The 18,922-nt window shown below is 33.1% G+C and overlaps 1 protein-coding gene across 19 annotated transcripts in view; it reads right to left on the reverse strand.

Moving 5' to 3' along the window:
• Positions 1-18,922, reverse strand: part of LOC127866605 (myosin heavy chain, non-muscle-like) — an 83,233-nt gene that overhangs the window by 50,926 nt on the left and 13,385 nt on the right. For 11 of the 19 annotated variants that reach the window (XM_052407270.1, XM_052407267.1, XM_052407265.1 and 8 more), the window contains exons 3-6: positions 14,246-14,273; positions 7,045-7,159; positions 5,469-5,489; positions 542-634 (exon numbers count right to left, since the gene is read on the reverse strand). In XM_052407270.1, coding sequence (XP_052263230.1) covers positions 542-634; positions 5,469-5,489; positions 7,045-7,159; positions 14,246-14,273 — 257 coding nt within the window. Of the gene's footprint in view, positions 1-541; positions 635-2,505; positions 2,524-4,328; positions 4,347-5,468; positions 5,490-6,262; positions 6,284-7,044; positions 7,160-14,245; positions 14,274-18,922 lie in introns of all 19 variants that reach the window. The other 8 variants (XM_052407268.1, XM_052407279.1, XM_052407263.1 and 5 more) reach the window with 4 other exon arrangements.

An 18,922-nucleotide genomic window follows, 5' to 3' on the forward strand; every position in this document is an offset into this window, starting at 1 on the left:
ACATTAATTATGGACGAAAACTCGTGTGTTCGAAAATTAAGAGTCACCAAAAATAATTATTTTTGCTAAAAAAAGGGGTGTCCGAAAACTTAGAGTGTCCGAAAACATACAGTAATTACGGTACGCTATTTTTTGCATTCAAAATATTTCAGTGCTGAAATTATGGCAACTGCTCCTTTCTCAACTAATTCATCGTTTTTAAAATATATCTCAATTTTGAGTTTTGATTTTTTCACTCATTTCAATTTGGATAATTTGGTTAAAAACATTATATATCAAAAAAGGTAGTCTTGACATTTTTATAGTTGATGTTTTTCATCTAAACAAGCACACAAAGGGGGAATAAAAAGGAAAAATGGATAAAAATGTCATTTACATGACTTATTACATTCAATAGACAACTTGCTACTGATATGTAATAATATAACACAGGTTTTATAGACATATAATACAATACACAGACACATGTATTTTTCATACCACAACGTCAGGACAATGTGTAATTAATATATAGAGTTAACAGCTCAAGAGGTTTACTTACAAATCGAGATGAGTTGTCGTTCTTGATGGTTTTGGCGTTACCAAAAGCCTCCAGAATGGGATTGGCCTGCAGAAGTTGACTCTCCAGTTCTCCCTTAAATGTTTCAAAATTGGACTATTCTGATTGGTGCACATAGTTACCATGGCAACAGAGATCCAAACCAAGATTTTAGGGGAAAGAAGGTAATTACTTAATTGGCCAATTTTAGTGTATCAAATATTAAATTTTGCTAAGTTATTGTTAAACACTCAGAATATATGTAAAGCAATTAAAACTAAAGATTTACTGGGGTGTTGAAAAGTTAACATCACCAAACCCACTAGAAATAGTTATATCATTATTAATTATAATGTTAACAAAAGAGAGTAAGACACATCATATTGAACGTGTTTCTTGAGTGGCCAGCATCATGCGAAAATGGGTTTTATGCTATTGGACAGGCTGCTCTAGAGCTAAGCTGGCCAATATAGCATAAGACCATTTTCCTATGACAGGGCTCAATTTTCTAGATCTAAGTTTAAGTTAATGTTAAAATCATTTTGAAATAAACACCATTATAACTGAATGGTTAAATCTGAATTAGAACAAAACATACAACTGGTGCATTTATATAAGAACAAGGAAATTTGAACTCTCCAATAAAGCATAATTTTTTTTGTATGTCCCTTTGCAGTGTGTCAATGTAAAAAACAATTTGCAGTACAAAATGTTAAACAAAGACAGTTAACAATATGGTTCAAATTTCCTTTGCAGGTGCTTAGTGTAAGATTAACTATATATTGCTGGGGCAATATTAACTGGAACAATTCATTACATGAAATCATCATGCACATACTAAGGCAGCAAATAACTACATATACATCATGTATCATAAATACAAAATGCTGAAAACAAACAAACAACAATAATTACGATCAAACTGACAGTGCTTTCTTTTAATATGAAATGTGTTACTTGTAAACAAGAAGTGCAATACTATGTTGGTCAAGCCTATTAACAATCACGCACAATTTCAAACAGGCTGAATTTGCTAATATATCATATAACATGTCCAAGGTGGTCTGAGGTGTTGACCCCAGCAAATACCGGCCAACATGTCTTGTTATATTTGCATTCTTGACAGCAATACTGTCATTTTCCCACTCAAGCGATCAATAGCCAAACACAACTTATCACACCATGTATATATTAAGGACTATGATCAAAACATGCACAACCTGAACTGCCATTATATTCCCATTAAAACATGCAAGATATTTATTACATCGCCCTTTGCTTTTGATGGTATATATTTGAAAACTAATGTTTGCATTTTATACAGTTGAAATATTTGTATCAAACACCAAACTATATGTCAAGGTCATGCTTCTTGAAAGACATTATCTGGTTTCTATTTATATCAATCTTAATTTATGGTATTAATATTCAATGCTTTACAATGCTTGTACATGTCCATGCCATTGACCTTATGCCTGGATATTATGTCTAACATCAGATAACAGATAACCAAACCACCCCTCCTCCCAATCTATAGTTGGCTCATCATTGAGCCTAAAGTTGAAACAAATAAGAGACTAAATTATAGTGCACTTGTGGCATAAAGTGTTTTTTGAGCAATTTTTCTTTGTGAAAGATGGCAACAGGTCAGTCAAAAACATTTGAGCCTCGCTAGGGGAAAACTGAGCTTATTGCATGTATGTGAAGTGTTATCCAAGATTTAAACCTGTGCAGTCCACACAGGTAATTAGGTCCTCTTTCTCTTTTTGAGGTATTTTTTGTTGGACAAAAACTGTTGCGGAAAGTGTCTCATCTGGGACGACACTATACACACATGAATTCAGCCATGTTTTCTCAGATGGCTGCAAATTCTTTAAATCTTCTGAAAGCAAGTCTAGATCTACCACAAGACGCTCTAGACTGAAGAAAGCACTGTCAGCAGCAGTTGCCTGCTTGATTTTACTCACCAGGTTAATGTCCTTGTGCTACATGTTACACAACAACGGTGAAATGATCCCCCAGGGGTAGGAAAGAAAGGAAAGGAAGATTAGAACATGCTAGGGACACAAAAAACATGCTTCTAGACCTGTGATATCTTTCCGAAAAATAACTCTAATTTAAGACCATTGTTCTAACAGAACTGTCTGTTTAATTGTAGATATTTATTCTGCATGCATGACTTTACAAATTACTTGAATTCCGTTCTGCCTTGCAGATGTCATTTTTTATTTTCAAAATTTAAAGATATCATAAACACTGATGGAAAATTTGAAAGGTAAGAATGGATTTGCAATATTCTTTCATACTTCCTAACAATAATTATAGCAATCTCTACATTTGACAAATTACTCATGCAAAATTCTCAGTTAGCAATGTAATATTTTAAGTGAGATCACAATATTGTCTAATCAATTCTGAATTACTTTGCTTATTAAATTATACTGAAATGTTTTTTTTTTACTTTTTACAAAATATGTTATCATGATGATATAAACAATCTCAAGCAAACAGTAAAGACACTTTTTTTCTTCAAATTATCGACCTTAAAATTGCATCAACACAATGACAATGTTCAATATGCAAGGACTGTACAATAAAAAAAAGAATAATTTGTATAATGTATAATGCAGCTGACTTTATTTAACAATGAAATTTTAACACCAGTTAGACTACAAATACTCTTATAATTATATTACAGAAATAAAAACAACTTTATTTAACTGATTATGAGAAACTTTATAATAGCATGTTACAAACAATACTATTTGCTTATTTATGTATTAGAATTTCTTAATAAAAACAAAACGGTTGTTCAATCTGTCACCATTTATCACACATCTACTGATGGATGAGGATGATCAACTACACGATTGCCTCAAGCAAACAACAAGCTACACATGCATTCCAATATAAATATGAGTCGCGTTCTGAGAAAACTGGGCATAATGCATGTGCGTAAAGTATGGTCCCAGATTAGCCCGTGCAGTCCGCACAGGCTAATCAGGGACGACACTTTCCACCTAAATTGGATTTTTTCTAAGAATAGATTTCATTTAAACGAAAAATTTCATAAAAGCGGAAAGTGTTGACCCTGATTAGCCTGTGCAGACTGCACAGGCTAGTCTGGGACGTCACTTTATGCTCATGCATTAAGCCCAGTTTTCTCAGAACACAACTCATATATATATAGCTAAATATGCATAGGCTTGAATATACTTATATCTATAAAATACATGTGTTGAAAACTATATAAAAGTATACAAGATAAACCAGAAGATTTCAAGACCAGAAAGGACAACTTGCGGGCTTAAAGTTTGGAGAACAGTTCTGATAAACATATTTGTAAACAAATAGCATTTATTTTAAGTTTATAACTTAGGGGATTTTACATCTGGGAATTAATCGACAAACATAAATTACAGACGTGTTATTATATTGTGTCAGTGATACATGTTTCAACATTATCTTTCACCTTAATAACTCATGTGGGTCAAAATAACCAGACATTTCAATTGTGCCCTTGGGAAGCAAAGCAACAATATTTCTCAACTGTTTTACCAAATAAAGCTGAATTTTCACATTTACATGATATTATAAAATTGGTAAGAAGCAATTTGTAGACTGGTTAACAATTTTAATCAGCTGAATCTCACTGGTAAATATTAGTTGGGCAATATTTTGGGGATTACTTGGTGTGACAAAGCCTAAACAGTTTGTAGATATGTTACAAAATACAAATGGTAAGAAAACCTTGATTTCATGCTTTTTACCGTCATCTAATTGTACTCACAAAAGAAAAACTGGGTTGCTAAAAAACAAGATTACTGCAATAAATACATGAACAACAACACTAGCACAATATATACAAAAACACACACTAGCACACACTTGAAAGCCATTCAATATTAGCATTGTACTAGCTCACAAAATATCCATGCATGGAAAATTAATATTATGGATGCATTCTGTTAACTGAATAACACTGTTCTGTGTAATATATACATTTTTATGTTTAAAGCTCATCAATTTAATATAGGCATTCAGCAGTTGTGGTTGTACCAGCATCTTAATTTATCATATTGAAAGTATGCAAGAAGAACAAACCAGCTACCCTTATGGAATGTGGCAAACTGATGTGTCACATCCATAACTTATTTTTGTTATTTCAACCAAGTGGAACAAGCTTTTATGCGCACCTTTACAGCAATACTTTCTGACAGGTCAATGGTAATATAGCAAGTACCTGATGTACAAACTATTTCACGTTCACGGTAAAGCCAAAGTTAACTTTCTATCAAAAGGTTTATAAAACAGGTATACATATTTTTAAATAATGACAATTATTGTTAGTACAATACAGTGAAAATATTGCATGTACTAACTTTCTTTCAGAAACGATACAACAACTTAATTCAGTTCATCAGCAATACCTAACTGTACCGCATTGTTAAACAAAAAAACTTTATAATAGGTGGCAAAATGATTTCAGGTTTTGTACAAAAGAGTCTGTCAAGCAGAAAATAATTTAATTACAAACAAATATATCAACATATAGAACATATGGCATTTGATGGACAACATGTATAAGATTGTTAAAAGTTCATGACCCTTCAAGTACACAGGCACGATTGTCACATGAAGCAAGCAGACACTGTAAACATTCCATCCCAAAATAACAAGATCCTTTTGCTGGCAAATTAATAACAATTTACATGGGACAATCAAACCTTGACGTTTTTTTTAAATACATACATGCAGGATATAATTTTCAACTGTTTCAGGAAACATACTTGCAATGGGGTAAAAACATAAGGATTTTGGGTGGTCAATAGGTTTTAAACAGTGGTAATACCTTTTTTATACTTGGAAGTGTGCTTATTAAATGGTAGTGAGGATTTTGTTCTTTTAATTATTTTAATTATATGCTTACTTTTGAAAATGATGAAGATTCCTGGCAAAGACAAGTTATTTATAGATTATGAGTAACAATGAATAGAAAACAAAAGATTTAAGGTCATTACTGTCCATTATTTTATCTGTTTGTTCGTAAACACTTAAACTATGGTACTTCATGTATGATATTACAAAGCACATCCAGAGTTTAAGTAGATGAAAGTTCATAAATCTATGACTTAGGATGACAAGTGCGTGATCTGAGTAGTGAATTATGGTGGTCATATACAATAAAACATTAAATCCTAGTTTCATCGTCTTGAGATTGCTCAAGGGGCCTTTAATCATTTTGTTGAAAATTTGACAGGCTTCATGCAAAAATGGGTCTTATGCCATTTGAAGTCAGCTTAGTTTTAGACCAGCCTGCGCATTTGCACAGTCTGGTGAGGAGCTATACTATCTGCTAATGAGAACACAAACTATTTAGTGACTTTACAGCAAAAAGCGTACCTCCTGACCAATTTTCGCAATTGCGCGTGCTAGTATGGAGCTACATTGGCCTTTTAATAATACCGCATAGGTAACGTTTTCGCATGAAACGGCTCAATAAGATGAAGATTTATGAATAAATGTCAACATTAGAAATATAATTATGTATTAATGTACATTATAATAATAGTCATGTGAAACAACCATTAATACATTCCTTAACAATCTCTGTATTTTGGGGCTGGTTTTAAAACGACACAACACTCTTTAAAGCTGCCACCACAACTCTGAACCAAAGACAGGCACACAGAGGGACAGGGTCCCATCTTGCTGTCTACATACCGTGATATGACCTCGGTCATCCTACAATTTACACATGCACATTGTGCAAAATATGTAAATGTCTTATAATGAAATTACACATGAAACAATGCCATAATCTCTGTTTCTCTGTTCTATATTAGTTTTTGCTATACTTTTCGCAACAATTAAAGGCGCTATGTCCATAAATAGGGACTTACAAGGTTTGCTAATTTAACTATATTTGTTTATTAGCTTCTTTAAGATTATTATGTATATGGTTTCATTAGACTGACATATAAATATGTCTGAAGCTTAAAATAGATGCTAATCACCAAAAAATCTTAAAATTGCAAACAACTATTGAACATTTTACCCTAACACAAAACAATAAGCAACCAGTCAGTGTTATGACACTACTTAAAGTTATCATACACACAACCAATGTGTGTCTCGATATGGGATATGAACAAAAAGAACAGGCATTTTTTCATGTTTGTGTACACATACCACTTTAAATTTCTGTCAAGTAGCAAAGCATTTAATATTTTTATACTTTACCTTTCCAGTGAATTATATATATATAAATATGCCACTTCTAGCAAAAAATAAACGCTCATACTAAATGTTTACCATTAACCACAGAGCATAGCACAATTTTCACTCCATTTCACCCTTGCCCCTTCTAACAAACAAAACCAACACGATTTCTATGATACGAACAATAGCACATTTGGTACAGCAGCCATTGCATATCTAAGATGATGATGATGATGATGATGATGGCGACTACATGGCGCAGGTTGTGGGCATGAGATACATACCTGCGCGTGTAGGTTGGAGACTGAGCTGCGCTGTGTGCGTGAGGAAGCCGCCACGTATGCCAGGTATTGTATCACCTTCTTGGTGTTCTCCGTCTTACCTGCACCAGACTCACCACTGCAGACAAACAAATACACAACTATGAAAAGAACTGCATAAAACATAGTAGATATCGCAATGAGCGCAAGCTTGCAAGCCAAGCACTGGCAAATTGTTAACCAGGGCTCCGATACTGGTTTAATAAACTGGGCTTATAGAGTTCTTGGTCTCAAGCAAAACTTATTGAGCCCGCTCTGGAAAAACCAGGTTTAATCAATAATGCATGTGTGTAAAGTGTCATCCCAAATTTATAAGGAAGCGCAGTCCGCACACGCTCATCAGGGACGGCACCTGCTTTGATGGAATTTTTCGTTTTAAGAAATTCTCTTCTTATTGAAAATCTAGTCTAGTCAAAAAGTTTAGTCCCTGCTAGCCTGGGCAAATTTGGAATGACACTTTACTCACATGTATTAAAACCAGTTTCGCAAGTCACTTATTTTAAAATAAGGGCTTGGTTGAACTGGTAATTTTTTAGGACTGATCTCGTATTACATAGCAGAAATGAAGTTGCCAGGTTAGTTAAAACAGTCATATTTTTTTAAGGTTTGATTTTCGTGAATTGCCAGGGTTTTTTCTGCCTATTTTGGGAAAAGAAGTCTGACCAAATTGGGACTTTTTTATCGACAAAATTGGTCATTTTGGGAATTTTTGCTTCGATGAAACAGCTCATTTGGGAAAAAATTGTGAATTTATCATGCTTAAATAATTCAGTGGTTTAACAAATAAATTTGTTTTTATTTGTTATTTTGTCTTCTTTATATAAACAGATGCAATTGGGCATGTTAAACGTTTATTCAAGTACAGTAACTGCAGTTTTGTTTTTCAGTTACAGTTACACTCTGAGATAAGAACTGAACAGTCAAAACCCCTAATAGCAGATATTTTTGACCAAAACAAACACTGGTTAGTCACACAAGTTATAAGACACTTCATTCTTAAAAAAAAAAAAAAAAAAAAAAAGTTTTTTTTTTTTTTTTGGAAATTGGAGTTTTTTGTTATAATTTCGGTTTGGGATTGGGTCCGTTTGCTTTGGGAGTGCCTCTGTTTTCCGGAGGCGCAGACAGTGCTGAAAAACCCCTGATTGCAAGCATGGTCATGAGCAGTGTGCATCATCTAATAATACTTGTGCAACTCCCAATAACACCAAAACCTTAACAAATGACAACAATTGTGTAATATGACTGTTCATGATAACAACTGAATTTAGAAAATCTAGAGACAACTGGAGAGTCAACAAATTCAGGCCAAGAAGGATATAGTAATAGATAATACATTAGATGGTGAAAAGGTTTTAACAAAGAATAGACTAAAAGTACCACAGAATATCACCTTCATGCATAGTGCACAATTGTATTTATTCAACAGTGCGTTTCAATCAATGTGTGGAGGTTAAACAACCTGAGATGTGCGACCTGCATGACTAAATTTTTTAATATAGTAAAATCATGTAACAGGCTATCACCAAGCGAAACTTAGCCTTTTGACAAACATGGAACTGTCATGAATACAAGCATGCAGGCCAAACTTTTCAGACTTCCAAAACTAGCATGAACAAGAAGCAGAAGAAAAAGAATTGATCAATTAACATGTTATTGTTCATATTCAATATAATGTTGAATGTGCAGCAAGGATCAAAAGAAATGCAGTGGTTATTACTAGTACTCATGGTACAGAGAGAGAAGCAGTTAACAGTAAACTGTCAGGAGTGGTCTGGAACATTGCTCCAGCTGCTGTTGTAATTGATACTAAGTGCCAGGGATTAATCACCACTGGGATAATGGCTGATCCAAGAGATTGGTCTGTGGGGATGACATATGATAGCACTGTTAACAGACCATCATATTGTTCTATCATATGAACAATTAATTATAAGGTGAATTGTAGGAATATGAAAATTAAGCCTGGAGTGTTCAAAAAAAGGTCTACTGTTGCTCACAAATCATCAAGGTTTTCATTGTCTATGGTTCAGAAATTCAGAAGGATATGCACATCTGTGAAGTTATTTCATTGAACTTAAAGCTTACTTCATAAACGAGTTTTGATATCAATACTTTACCACCATACAAACATAAAATGAAGTTGGATTAGTAAGACTTTTCAATTTAACAAACAACTGATGTGAAAGACCAAGGATGAAGAAAGTAGTTGTATTGAATCTTCAGCTCAGGGCATCACAAAAGAAACATAACACAATATTATTTGAAGTTGCAATAAGACATTGCTTTATATGCAGTTTCATTTGTCACATTTATAAATTTTCACTAATTGTATGTAAAACATGACACCTGTATTATTAAATTGCATCATTTAAATTACCCAAACCACAAATACTTTAATTTTAATGAAACAGTGTCTCAGAATTAATCAACCCTTTGCCTTTTGGCCGATAAAATTTGAAAATGACTAAGGAAATAAAATTCAGTGTGCCTATCGAACCGACAAATAAACTGCTCGTCAGACACAAAGTGACCAGTAGATTTCTATAGAAATAAGTTAATTCTATGGGACGATCAAATCTATTGAGTATTTTGTTTTTCGTCTTCACTGCTAAGGTCTGAATTACACAGTCATATAGACGCTTATGAAACATAGACAGGATTTAAAATCACACAGAAGATTGGGAATAAATTTTTGTAATACTTTGTCTTTTATCATTTACAATAGTTAATGTCATGTGGTCGCCCATTTGAGAAATAGTTTTCATTCTTTCAGGTTTTGGAGGCTAAATTTTGAACGGATTTTCATATGATCGATTACAGTTGATGCTTTCCAGCGAAAGAGGAATTTAAAGGATTTTGTGAACTATAACAGATTTCTTTATTTCTGTATTAAACTGTTAGAGGAAGCCATCATTTTTCCATTACATATTGCATTCAATCTATAATTATTGAAAGTCACTAATTAATTGGTTGTTATTATCAAATATGAACAGTGCTCAATCTCTCATATTATGTCCCATGATTAAGGCATGGTCAACAGAAATTCCCCCATCCCACAATTCACTTTGTCTACAAATTGTGTAAAATGGCGGATGTTTGTGTTTATAAAATTCTTAAACACATTTATCGTCTGTATTGGTCAATTTTTGGTTATGAAAATAAAATTTGTTATTTTACTAAATTATTGCTGAATAGATAGTTGGAAAACCAGTGTTTTTTCCCAATCCAAAATGACCCGGCTCCATTCCCTAAATGGTTACAGTGCACAAAAACAATAGGATGAATCTTGTTTTACATTGTAGCACTTGGTAATGAATTTTAATAGTTAACAATTTTCTAGCCTCTAGAAGTTGGCCAGACTTGGCATCACATGTCCAGTAAACACATTTTGACTCACAAAGTCCAGCAGGCCTGCGCTTTTTTGCCATATCTGATTTTCACTTATTTTTCTTGACTAGTAGACAACTCACAAAAGAATATCTGCAAATGCTAAGATCTGATAATTTCTCTCATGCATTCAAAGGAAACTTCAAATTATCTCCATAGCTACAGGTAACCATTCATGAACCTGGGACAGAATTATCACACCTTATCAGAAGTGTTACAGAAAATTTCACTATGTAGATTACATTCTTGCTCTAGCCACAAGCCAAACCTGTCATGAGAAGTGCCATAAAGATTTCATGATGATCAGATGAAAGATGCTACATCCATACATTCAAGGTTGTAATTTATTTTTGGAGGGGACATATACCTTTACTATTGGTGAATTCCTCAGAATGTACAACTGCCAAACCACTTTTAGTCCCAAATCCCATTTCATAATTTTAACAATTAAGCAAAAACAAAGGAAGAACAAATAGGAAAATATCCTATTAAATTCCATGCATTTGATACATGTGTATGAGGAAAACAGTTAAGAGTGCATAATCATGCTGATTATACAGTAAATGGTCACACAAAACACAATCATGAAAACATAGTACGTACTCAGTATAACCCTCACAAAGAAGTGCACCAAGTGAAAAGGTGACACTCTCAAACAAACTAGGGAAATGTGAACTTAACAAGGAACAAGAGATGTGTTTGTCAGATACACAATGCCCCCTAATGCCCCGCTCTAAAAAAAATAATTTTACCTTTGACCTTGAAGGATGACATTGACCTTTCACCACTCAAAATATGCAGCTCCATGAGATACATATGCATGCCAAATATCAAGTTGCTATCATCAATATTGCAAAAGTTATGACCAAGGTTAAAGTTTTGGGACACACACACACACAAACACACACGGACACATACAATGACAGACAGGCCAAAAGCAATATACCCCCAATCATTCGATCCGGGGGCATAAAAAGTTTAGAAAACCATATAGATGCAATATTTTATGCTTTGAAAAATAGTATGACTGCATGTTTAAAAAGACCTAAAAAAGTCAATATCTTATCTAAAATTGAAATACACACCCTGATCTTAAGTAGCGTGACAAAGCAACATTAGGTGACCTTTCTGGTCTAAAAGTGCATTTAAATGAGACAGTGCTGACATTTGAACATGTCAGAGAATTGCTATTTTCCCACCAAAAATAATTCACATGGTGTTTCTTTACAGTTTTCACAGACACACAAATTTGTCAGCATCTACAAGTATACACTTTTCTTTGAATACAATATTATTAAATTTCATTGTACAACAAAAGTTTTTGCATGCAATTTGCATTTAAAGAATAAAGTAACCTTTCAAATGTCAATGAAGAATTGAGTACTACTATAATTTATAATTATGTACAATTAATTTTATTATTTATTTATCTTCTTCATAATAATTAAATAAAATTCCTTTATAATGCAATTATAATGAGTATCAATACCTAAATAAAAATGCATTTCCAAATATGGTAATACAACTTGAAAACCAGAGAAATTTTAAACTTGAAAAGCAGAGATATTTTACAGTGACGGTCTACTTTGCGCTGTTATACACAATTAAGCCCTAAAGAATGTTAAGTATGCCGGTCCTTTGCATCATGACAAAAGGCAGACAGTACTCAACACTTACATCACTTCTACAATGTCATTTCATTAGTTCACCTTGACGCATACTTCAGAACACAGTGTCAAACCACTGCTAGCAGTAATGAGCAGGAACAGGACTGGTTAACAATTTTAATAAATGTACAATTTACACGCTACAGAGTACATTTGCAATTTCCATAATGAGATAGAAAAAAGAAGACATAAAGGCCCTTTATATGCAATTCGAACATAATGCTCGGACAGAAGAATACATAACCAACCAAAATTTACAAATAAAATGCAGTGAATGCATAAAATTCAAACTGATGTTACAAAACACGTGCACTGCTGTTTCTGGCATTAGTGCTGCAACAATACGCCAAAAACCGTATAAATATGAGCTTAAACTATACAATCTAATGAAATGCTGATTGCACTTTGGCAGTTATTTACAGATTCTTGGCAGAAATGTCTGCATATATTCAATAAAACACAAAACATTTCTGTGAATGGCATCATGTTTCTTAATTTCTGCTGAATTTTACTTACAATATATATATATATCATATAATTGAAAATTACTTCTCTTTTATACTTAAGCAAAGCTTATACACCTTTCTACATGGACAGTTGGCATACAAAATTAACTTTAACTTGGTAATACGTGAAATTGTATTTACTCTGCCTCCTCCAAAGAAAGTTGTTTTCACCAGTTTTTTGTATTGTTATTTATTTTCATTGGTGTCTAACAGAAGGAAAACTTACTAGCCAAAGGCAACCAGAATTGACAAACAACCACTTTGGTGAAGTATGCAGCGACAATTATTGCATTTAGACCAGGAAACCTGTCCTTTTCAATTTCAAGTGTGATATCTTGGTTTTATAAAAGTAACAATCAACCTCTGTGTACACAGCATATCTGCACGCCTAACAGAACTGAACTTTGTTAAATCCAAACCACAGGTTTAACGATCTATAAATGGTTTCATTTTGTAAAATATCATGTAATAGTACACCGATACAGCGTGCAATTCAAAGTGCTGTCCATGTATAGACGTATGCACATAAAAAACAGACCTATCCTTGAAATATGAACATTCAGAAAAACAAGCGCGCTGCACATTTAAACAGCCAAACATCTGAGTCATAAATAATAAATATATCAGGATATATCAGGTCAGGTAACAACTTGTCCTGAATTTATGTGTGGGAAGTATGTAGTACAGAATATAATACACACTTATTAAAATAAGTGCAAGTTTCAAAAATGCAACCAAAAGGGACCTAATTGAGCATCTTGGGTCAAATTCTGGTACACCAAGCCCTAAACAGTATGAAAGTAACATACATACCCAAAATCAACAAAATATTTTGCAAAATATTTCGTAAAATAAAATAGTTAACCCATTAAAAATTAGTATTCTTATAGCAATAGCCAAAATTTCAACGCTAGAGAAGTTCCGTAACATAGATTTAAAGAGATACAAAATGCTCGTTTTTTTTATTGTGGCACAATATATTCCATTTAAATTTCCTGCAACGATATCTGTTCATTAGACACATAATCACTAACATGGTACACGAACAAGTTTTAATTTATTATCCCACAAAAAAGAAAAAAAGAGCATTTTGTATCTTGTTAAATCTATGTTACCAGGCCACATCTAGTGCTTAAATTTTGGCTATTGCTATAAGGAACATTGATTTTTTATGTGTTAACTTTATTTTTTGAAATATTCTACGAAATATTTGTTGATTTTGAGTGTTAATGGGCTTTAAAATAATGTGCAATTGATACGATAAACAAGAGCTGTCTCCATCGGAATACATATGCCACCGAAATCTAAAGGCATATTTCGAAACCTAAACGCGGACTAGGTTCAAGGTCAAGGTCAATGGGTTCAAAATTTGTGTGCGTATGGAAAGGCCTTGTCAATATACACATGCATACCAAATATGAAATCTGAAGCGACATAGAAGTAATGAGCATTTTTCGAAAACCCAAACGCAAAAGTGTGACGGACAGATGGACAGAGAGACAGACGGACAGTGCGATCACTATATGCCTTCCTTCGGAGGCATAAAAAAACAAATTAAAAACCACACAATCTTGTTTTGCTGATGAAAACAATTGTGAAACTTACGTGCAAAGAATAGACTGGTCTTCTCTGTCTGAAAATACAAAAAATACAGTTCATTAGGAAAATAAGTATTACAAAATTAATGTTGACATTAACATGGAATTACCAAGACCAGAATTATGACTCAATGGTCATGTCTAACCTCAAAACTGCTGAGAAGATCTATGGCTGCTAATAGATTTTCAATACAAGAAATTGATACTGATTATGTTTTATGTTGAATTCTGCTTGCATCAGAAAGCAACTTAGCGTTCAATTGTCTTCGGAATTTATGGAATGTGGTCTCTAATTAATTCCAAAATTGATTTCTGACAATGCAAGTGGATTATATACTTCTTATCAGGGACAATTCTTGATAGTTCCTGTTAAGAACTCCTATTACAATAGAGAGTTCATGGGAAACAGAAATATTTGTATCAATCCAATTGTTGGCTTATTAGAGGCTACAAGCAGTAACAAAAACAAAGAACAAAATCAAATGTTCACTTTAGACAATTACAGGGTTTCATCCAGAAACTTTAAGTATTTTAATGAGACAGATTACATAACCTCCAATGAATGGTAACACAGCACAATAAGTGGATCAATGCTTTAATAAGAATGTTCAGCTTAATGACTTGGTCTTAACATAAACTAGTAATTTGGAATAACCTACTTAATGATCAACTGCAACTATTAAAGGACCAACATCTTCTAAGGAAAGAACTATTTAAGAGCATATTTTAGGTACACATACACTGCAACAGTAACCCCAAAAAATGAAAATCTAAATTTGTATTATGGTCATATCTGAAAACAATATTATAGTTGTAAGAAAAGAACATAAGACTAAACTAAGACGGTTTATGGATTTAAGGACAACAGATGATTACATCTTCAAGTCAAGGATTGGTGTATATGCATTTTTTAAACATTATTCTTTGAATGTTAATATTGATATCAAATAAAATTATGTACTGCAAATTTAAGTTGCATAAAAGCAGTATGTAAGAAGGCCATAATTATAAGTGTACATGGGATAATCTCAAGCACTCACATAGGAAGCCCGTCAGTTATGGGTCAAGTGGGGAAGAGTCAATTGGACACCAGCTTTAACTCTATACATCCACTGAGTCTGATATGGCAACCAAGCACTTATCTCCTAAATATTTCAGCTATGTATGCAACAGGTCCTGTTTGTTACTGTTAAAAGAACTTTAAAGATATGTCACACTTGTGCTTAAGTAGTCTGTTCATTACTCAATATCACTCAGTAACTCAGGAACACATTACATCCCATTTTATCTTCTGCATCGGAAGTACATTGCAAATGAGTCATTTAGGTAAATAGTTTTGACTGTTTTGTGAAAGATGAGAAAACACTGCAAAAACAGAGTGTCATTTTTTTATAATTAATTTATGTTTTATGTCCAATTTGGTATTAAAAAAAAGAAAACTTCAGTCTAAGTAACTATATTGCTAAAACCTACCATAGACCAGTCTGCTTTTAAACCCTTATTTCAACAATACAATTTCAATGAAGTCAGATACAGATGCAATTCCACACATGACAGTCAGTTATTCTGATCAGCGATCACATGTTTGGGAAGAGAGCTGACAATTTTTACCAACCAAAATGGTCACATCTAACTTCTTAAGGTTAATCATAAAGTTTTGTTGATGTTGCCAGCAATATGATAATGGACATTCATACTATATAGACTAGCTTCAAGCCTTTTCCTGGCATATCTACAGGACCGTTAAACTGTGAAAAAAAACACCTTTTTTAGAATTATTTATTATTTTTTATCCCAATTTTAGTTCAATTACATCCATGACTGCCTTATAACTGACAACAATACAATTGTTATGACAAAATTGCATTCAAATGCAAACATGTATATAGTATATGGTCCGCTGACGCCGAGACAGTTTACTTTGCAAGACAGTTTACTATGGGATAGCTAGTTTACAACAATTCCAATAGAAGATAAAATCTGTTCTATTCTGTACACCCTACATTGAATACTAATCCCACTTTGCTCAAAATATGCCACTACATTATCTGACAATTTCTTATTAAGTTATTACAAAGAGATTTCTCTTCTGAAAGTTGCTAAACAACTTTGTTTGAATATATTATCTAAATTTAATACACTGTTATCAGTTACCAGTAATTATTTTTAAAGAAGTGATTATTGGTTTGTATATGAGCTTCATCAAACTCAATATATAGTTGATTTTTCAATGTCTTAATTCATCATTTGGTAATATGGACAAGGCATTTTAGATAAGGGAAAATTGCATTGTTTTGACTTAAATGGGGAAATTTGCGTGGTTTGCCTTTTTGCATAATCCAAAGGGTCCCCAGCCCATTCAATAAAAAACAACAACATAGTAAACAGATAAGAATAACATGCATTTTGTCTCTCAACACGTCTTATAAAGCTTATGGCGCTATTAACATGTATATATTCATTTGAAAAATACAAATGATTTGATTTGTTCATCTGGTGTGAATTTTTGGTCATGTCTATTATGAAGATCAGCAAGTTCATTTCAGAATATATTTTTTTAATCTGTGGGGTTGACATAAAAAACACAACTTTATCCAATTAAACTGCAATGGAAATTTGTGGATGCCTGTTAGCCCAGGTTGAGCAGATTTTTGCCAGAAAAACTCCATGTCACATGTTAGTAGTTGTGCCAGGCAAATAACTTTTTTAAAGCTTGAAACAAGTCAGAGCAATTAAACATCGAATAAAAATTGCAGCCTGTGGACAAATAATTGCAGTGTTTTTCCACCATTTTGGGAATGGGGAAGGATTCTTTTGGATTGTGAAAAATACCATTGTTTTGACTAAAATTGCGATGTAAATGCTTTAGATCTTTTTGTTAATAAGTATTTTTCAATATTATATTTACTAAAGTTAAACTTAAAGATGAACTTATTTATTTATAAAACAACACTTTAAAAAAAAACCTTCGATTGGGAGTTTTTAGGTCTCAATCGGGGAAATATATTCTTTTATTCAAATGGGAATGAGTCCCTATACAGGCCCCCAATAGACCAGTTTCACAACTACCGCTGTTGCTATTTTTAGATATCACGTGACAGGTTGAATTTCAGAACGAGGCTGAACGTGTATAGATCTTTGGCGAAGCATATCGATGATTATAAACCAGTTGAATTTTATTATTTTCATTCGGGATTTTCATGAGCACTGACACTGGTTACAATTACGGCAAACATATGCATATATGGATGTGTTGTTTAGTCAATAAATTGATGAGGGGTTATGAAATAAACATTCTCACACCCAAGTCATATTTCAAAGCCATAGTATATAGTACCACTAGTGTATACGTGTATATACATTTTATTTAATCTTGATTCAAATTCAAGATACCCATTGTCATCAGAGCAAATGTGATCTGAAAAATAAACATTGATAATTGCACAAAACAAAGATATACAGTACAGCCAAAGCGGAACAAACGTATTGTAATGTAACGGGTTATAATGGGTATATTTTAGTAAAATGTATATGCAATGTATTTTATTATTATGGGTTTATTTTATGAAAAGATAATAGATATATTTCAGTAATATGTAACGAACAGAAAATATAAGAATTGTGACTCGCAAAATGCATATAAACAATTAGTAGGTACATTAAGCGTTTATTTTATGAAAAGATAATAGATATATTTCAGTAATATGTAACGAACAGAAAATATAAGAATCGTGACTCGCAAAATGCATATAAACAATTAGTAGGTACATTAAGAGGGAAGAAGCGCGACATTCCGATGCGTACAAATATAAGAATCGTGACTCGCAAAATGCATATAAACAATTAGTAGGTACATTAAGCGGGAAGGAGCGACATTCCGATACGTTTTCCAGGTGTGAATACAAATTGGCGATGTCAAATTAAATGGAGACCCGCAAGTACAGAAGGCGTAAAATCCGTAGGAATGGTATGTCATCTGTCTATGAACGCCAAGATACACACGTTTGACGCCCATTACTTGATGACAGGCGTGGGTCACGAATTAGGCGAGTACGTAACGAAATTGGTATAAATAACCCTCAAAATATGCAGACAGGACCTCGCCTTCTCTTAAGAAATATTCATTTTGTATTATTTAGGCTTGACTTTGAAATTATTTGTTTTACTTCCACTAAGTAAATTGACATTCAGTAAATAATGTTTAGACTATAATTACAATTTTGGTGTTAGGGAATAGAGAAAAATAAAAGAAATATTTTAGACATCAGAGACTTGTTTTATTTTCACGAAGTACGTTCGATTACGTGACAGTATTTCGCGATCCGCGGCGGCAAGGCGAAACGAGTCGATGCCGCGTCAGTCGTTTAAGCCGCGTCAGTATGCTGCAGGAAGTCGCATTTCGCCGCGAAACTTCGCATCTGTCCGCCGAGGCATGCTGCGATCCGCGACATGATGCCGATTCATGTGCATCATGAAATAAAAAATCTTTTTAAAATTATTAGTTACATGTAGTTAACAAATTTTGAAAGAACAATTATAATAATAATTAAAATCATAATAAATTTATTGTGCGCGGATTGTATTAGCATATACATGTAAGCATAGTTAATGTTACTGGCCAATTAAGTTTGTTTCCCGCCCGTAGTGTATGTATTTCACACATAAACAAGGTCACGTAATTATG

This window comes from Dreissena polymorpha, chromosome 2 (genome assembly GCF_020536995.1).
Source record: "Dreissena polymorpha isolate Duluth1 chromosome 2, UMN_Dpol_1.0, whole genome shotgun sequence".
Classification (NCBI taxonomy): domain Eukaryota; kingdom Metazoa; phylum Mollusca; class Bivalvia; order Myida; family Dreissenidae; genus Dreissena; species Dreissena polymorpha.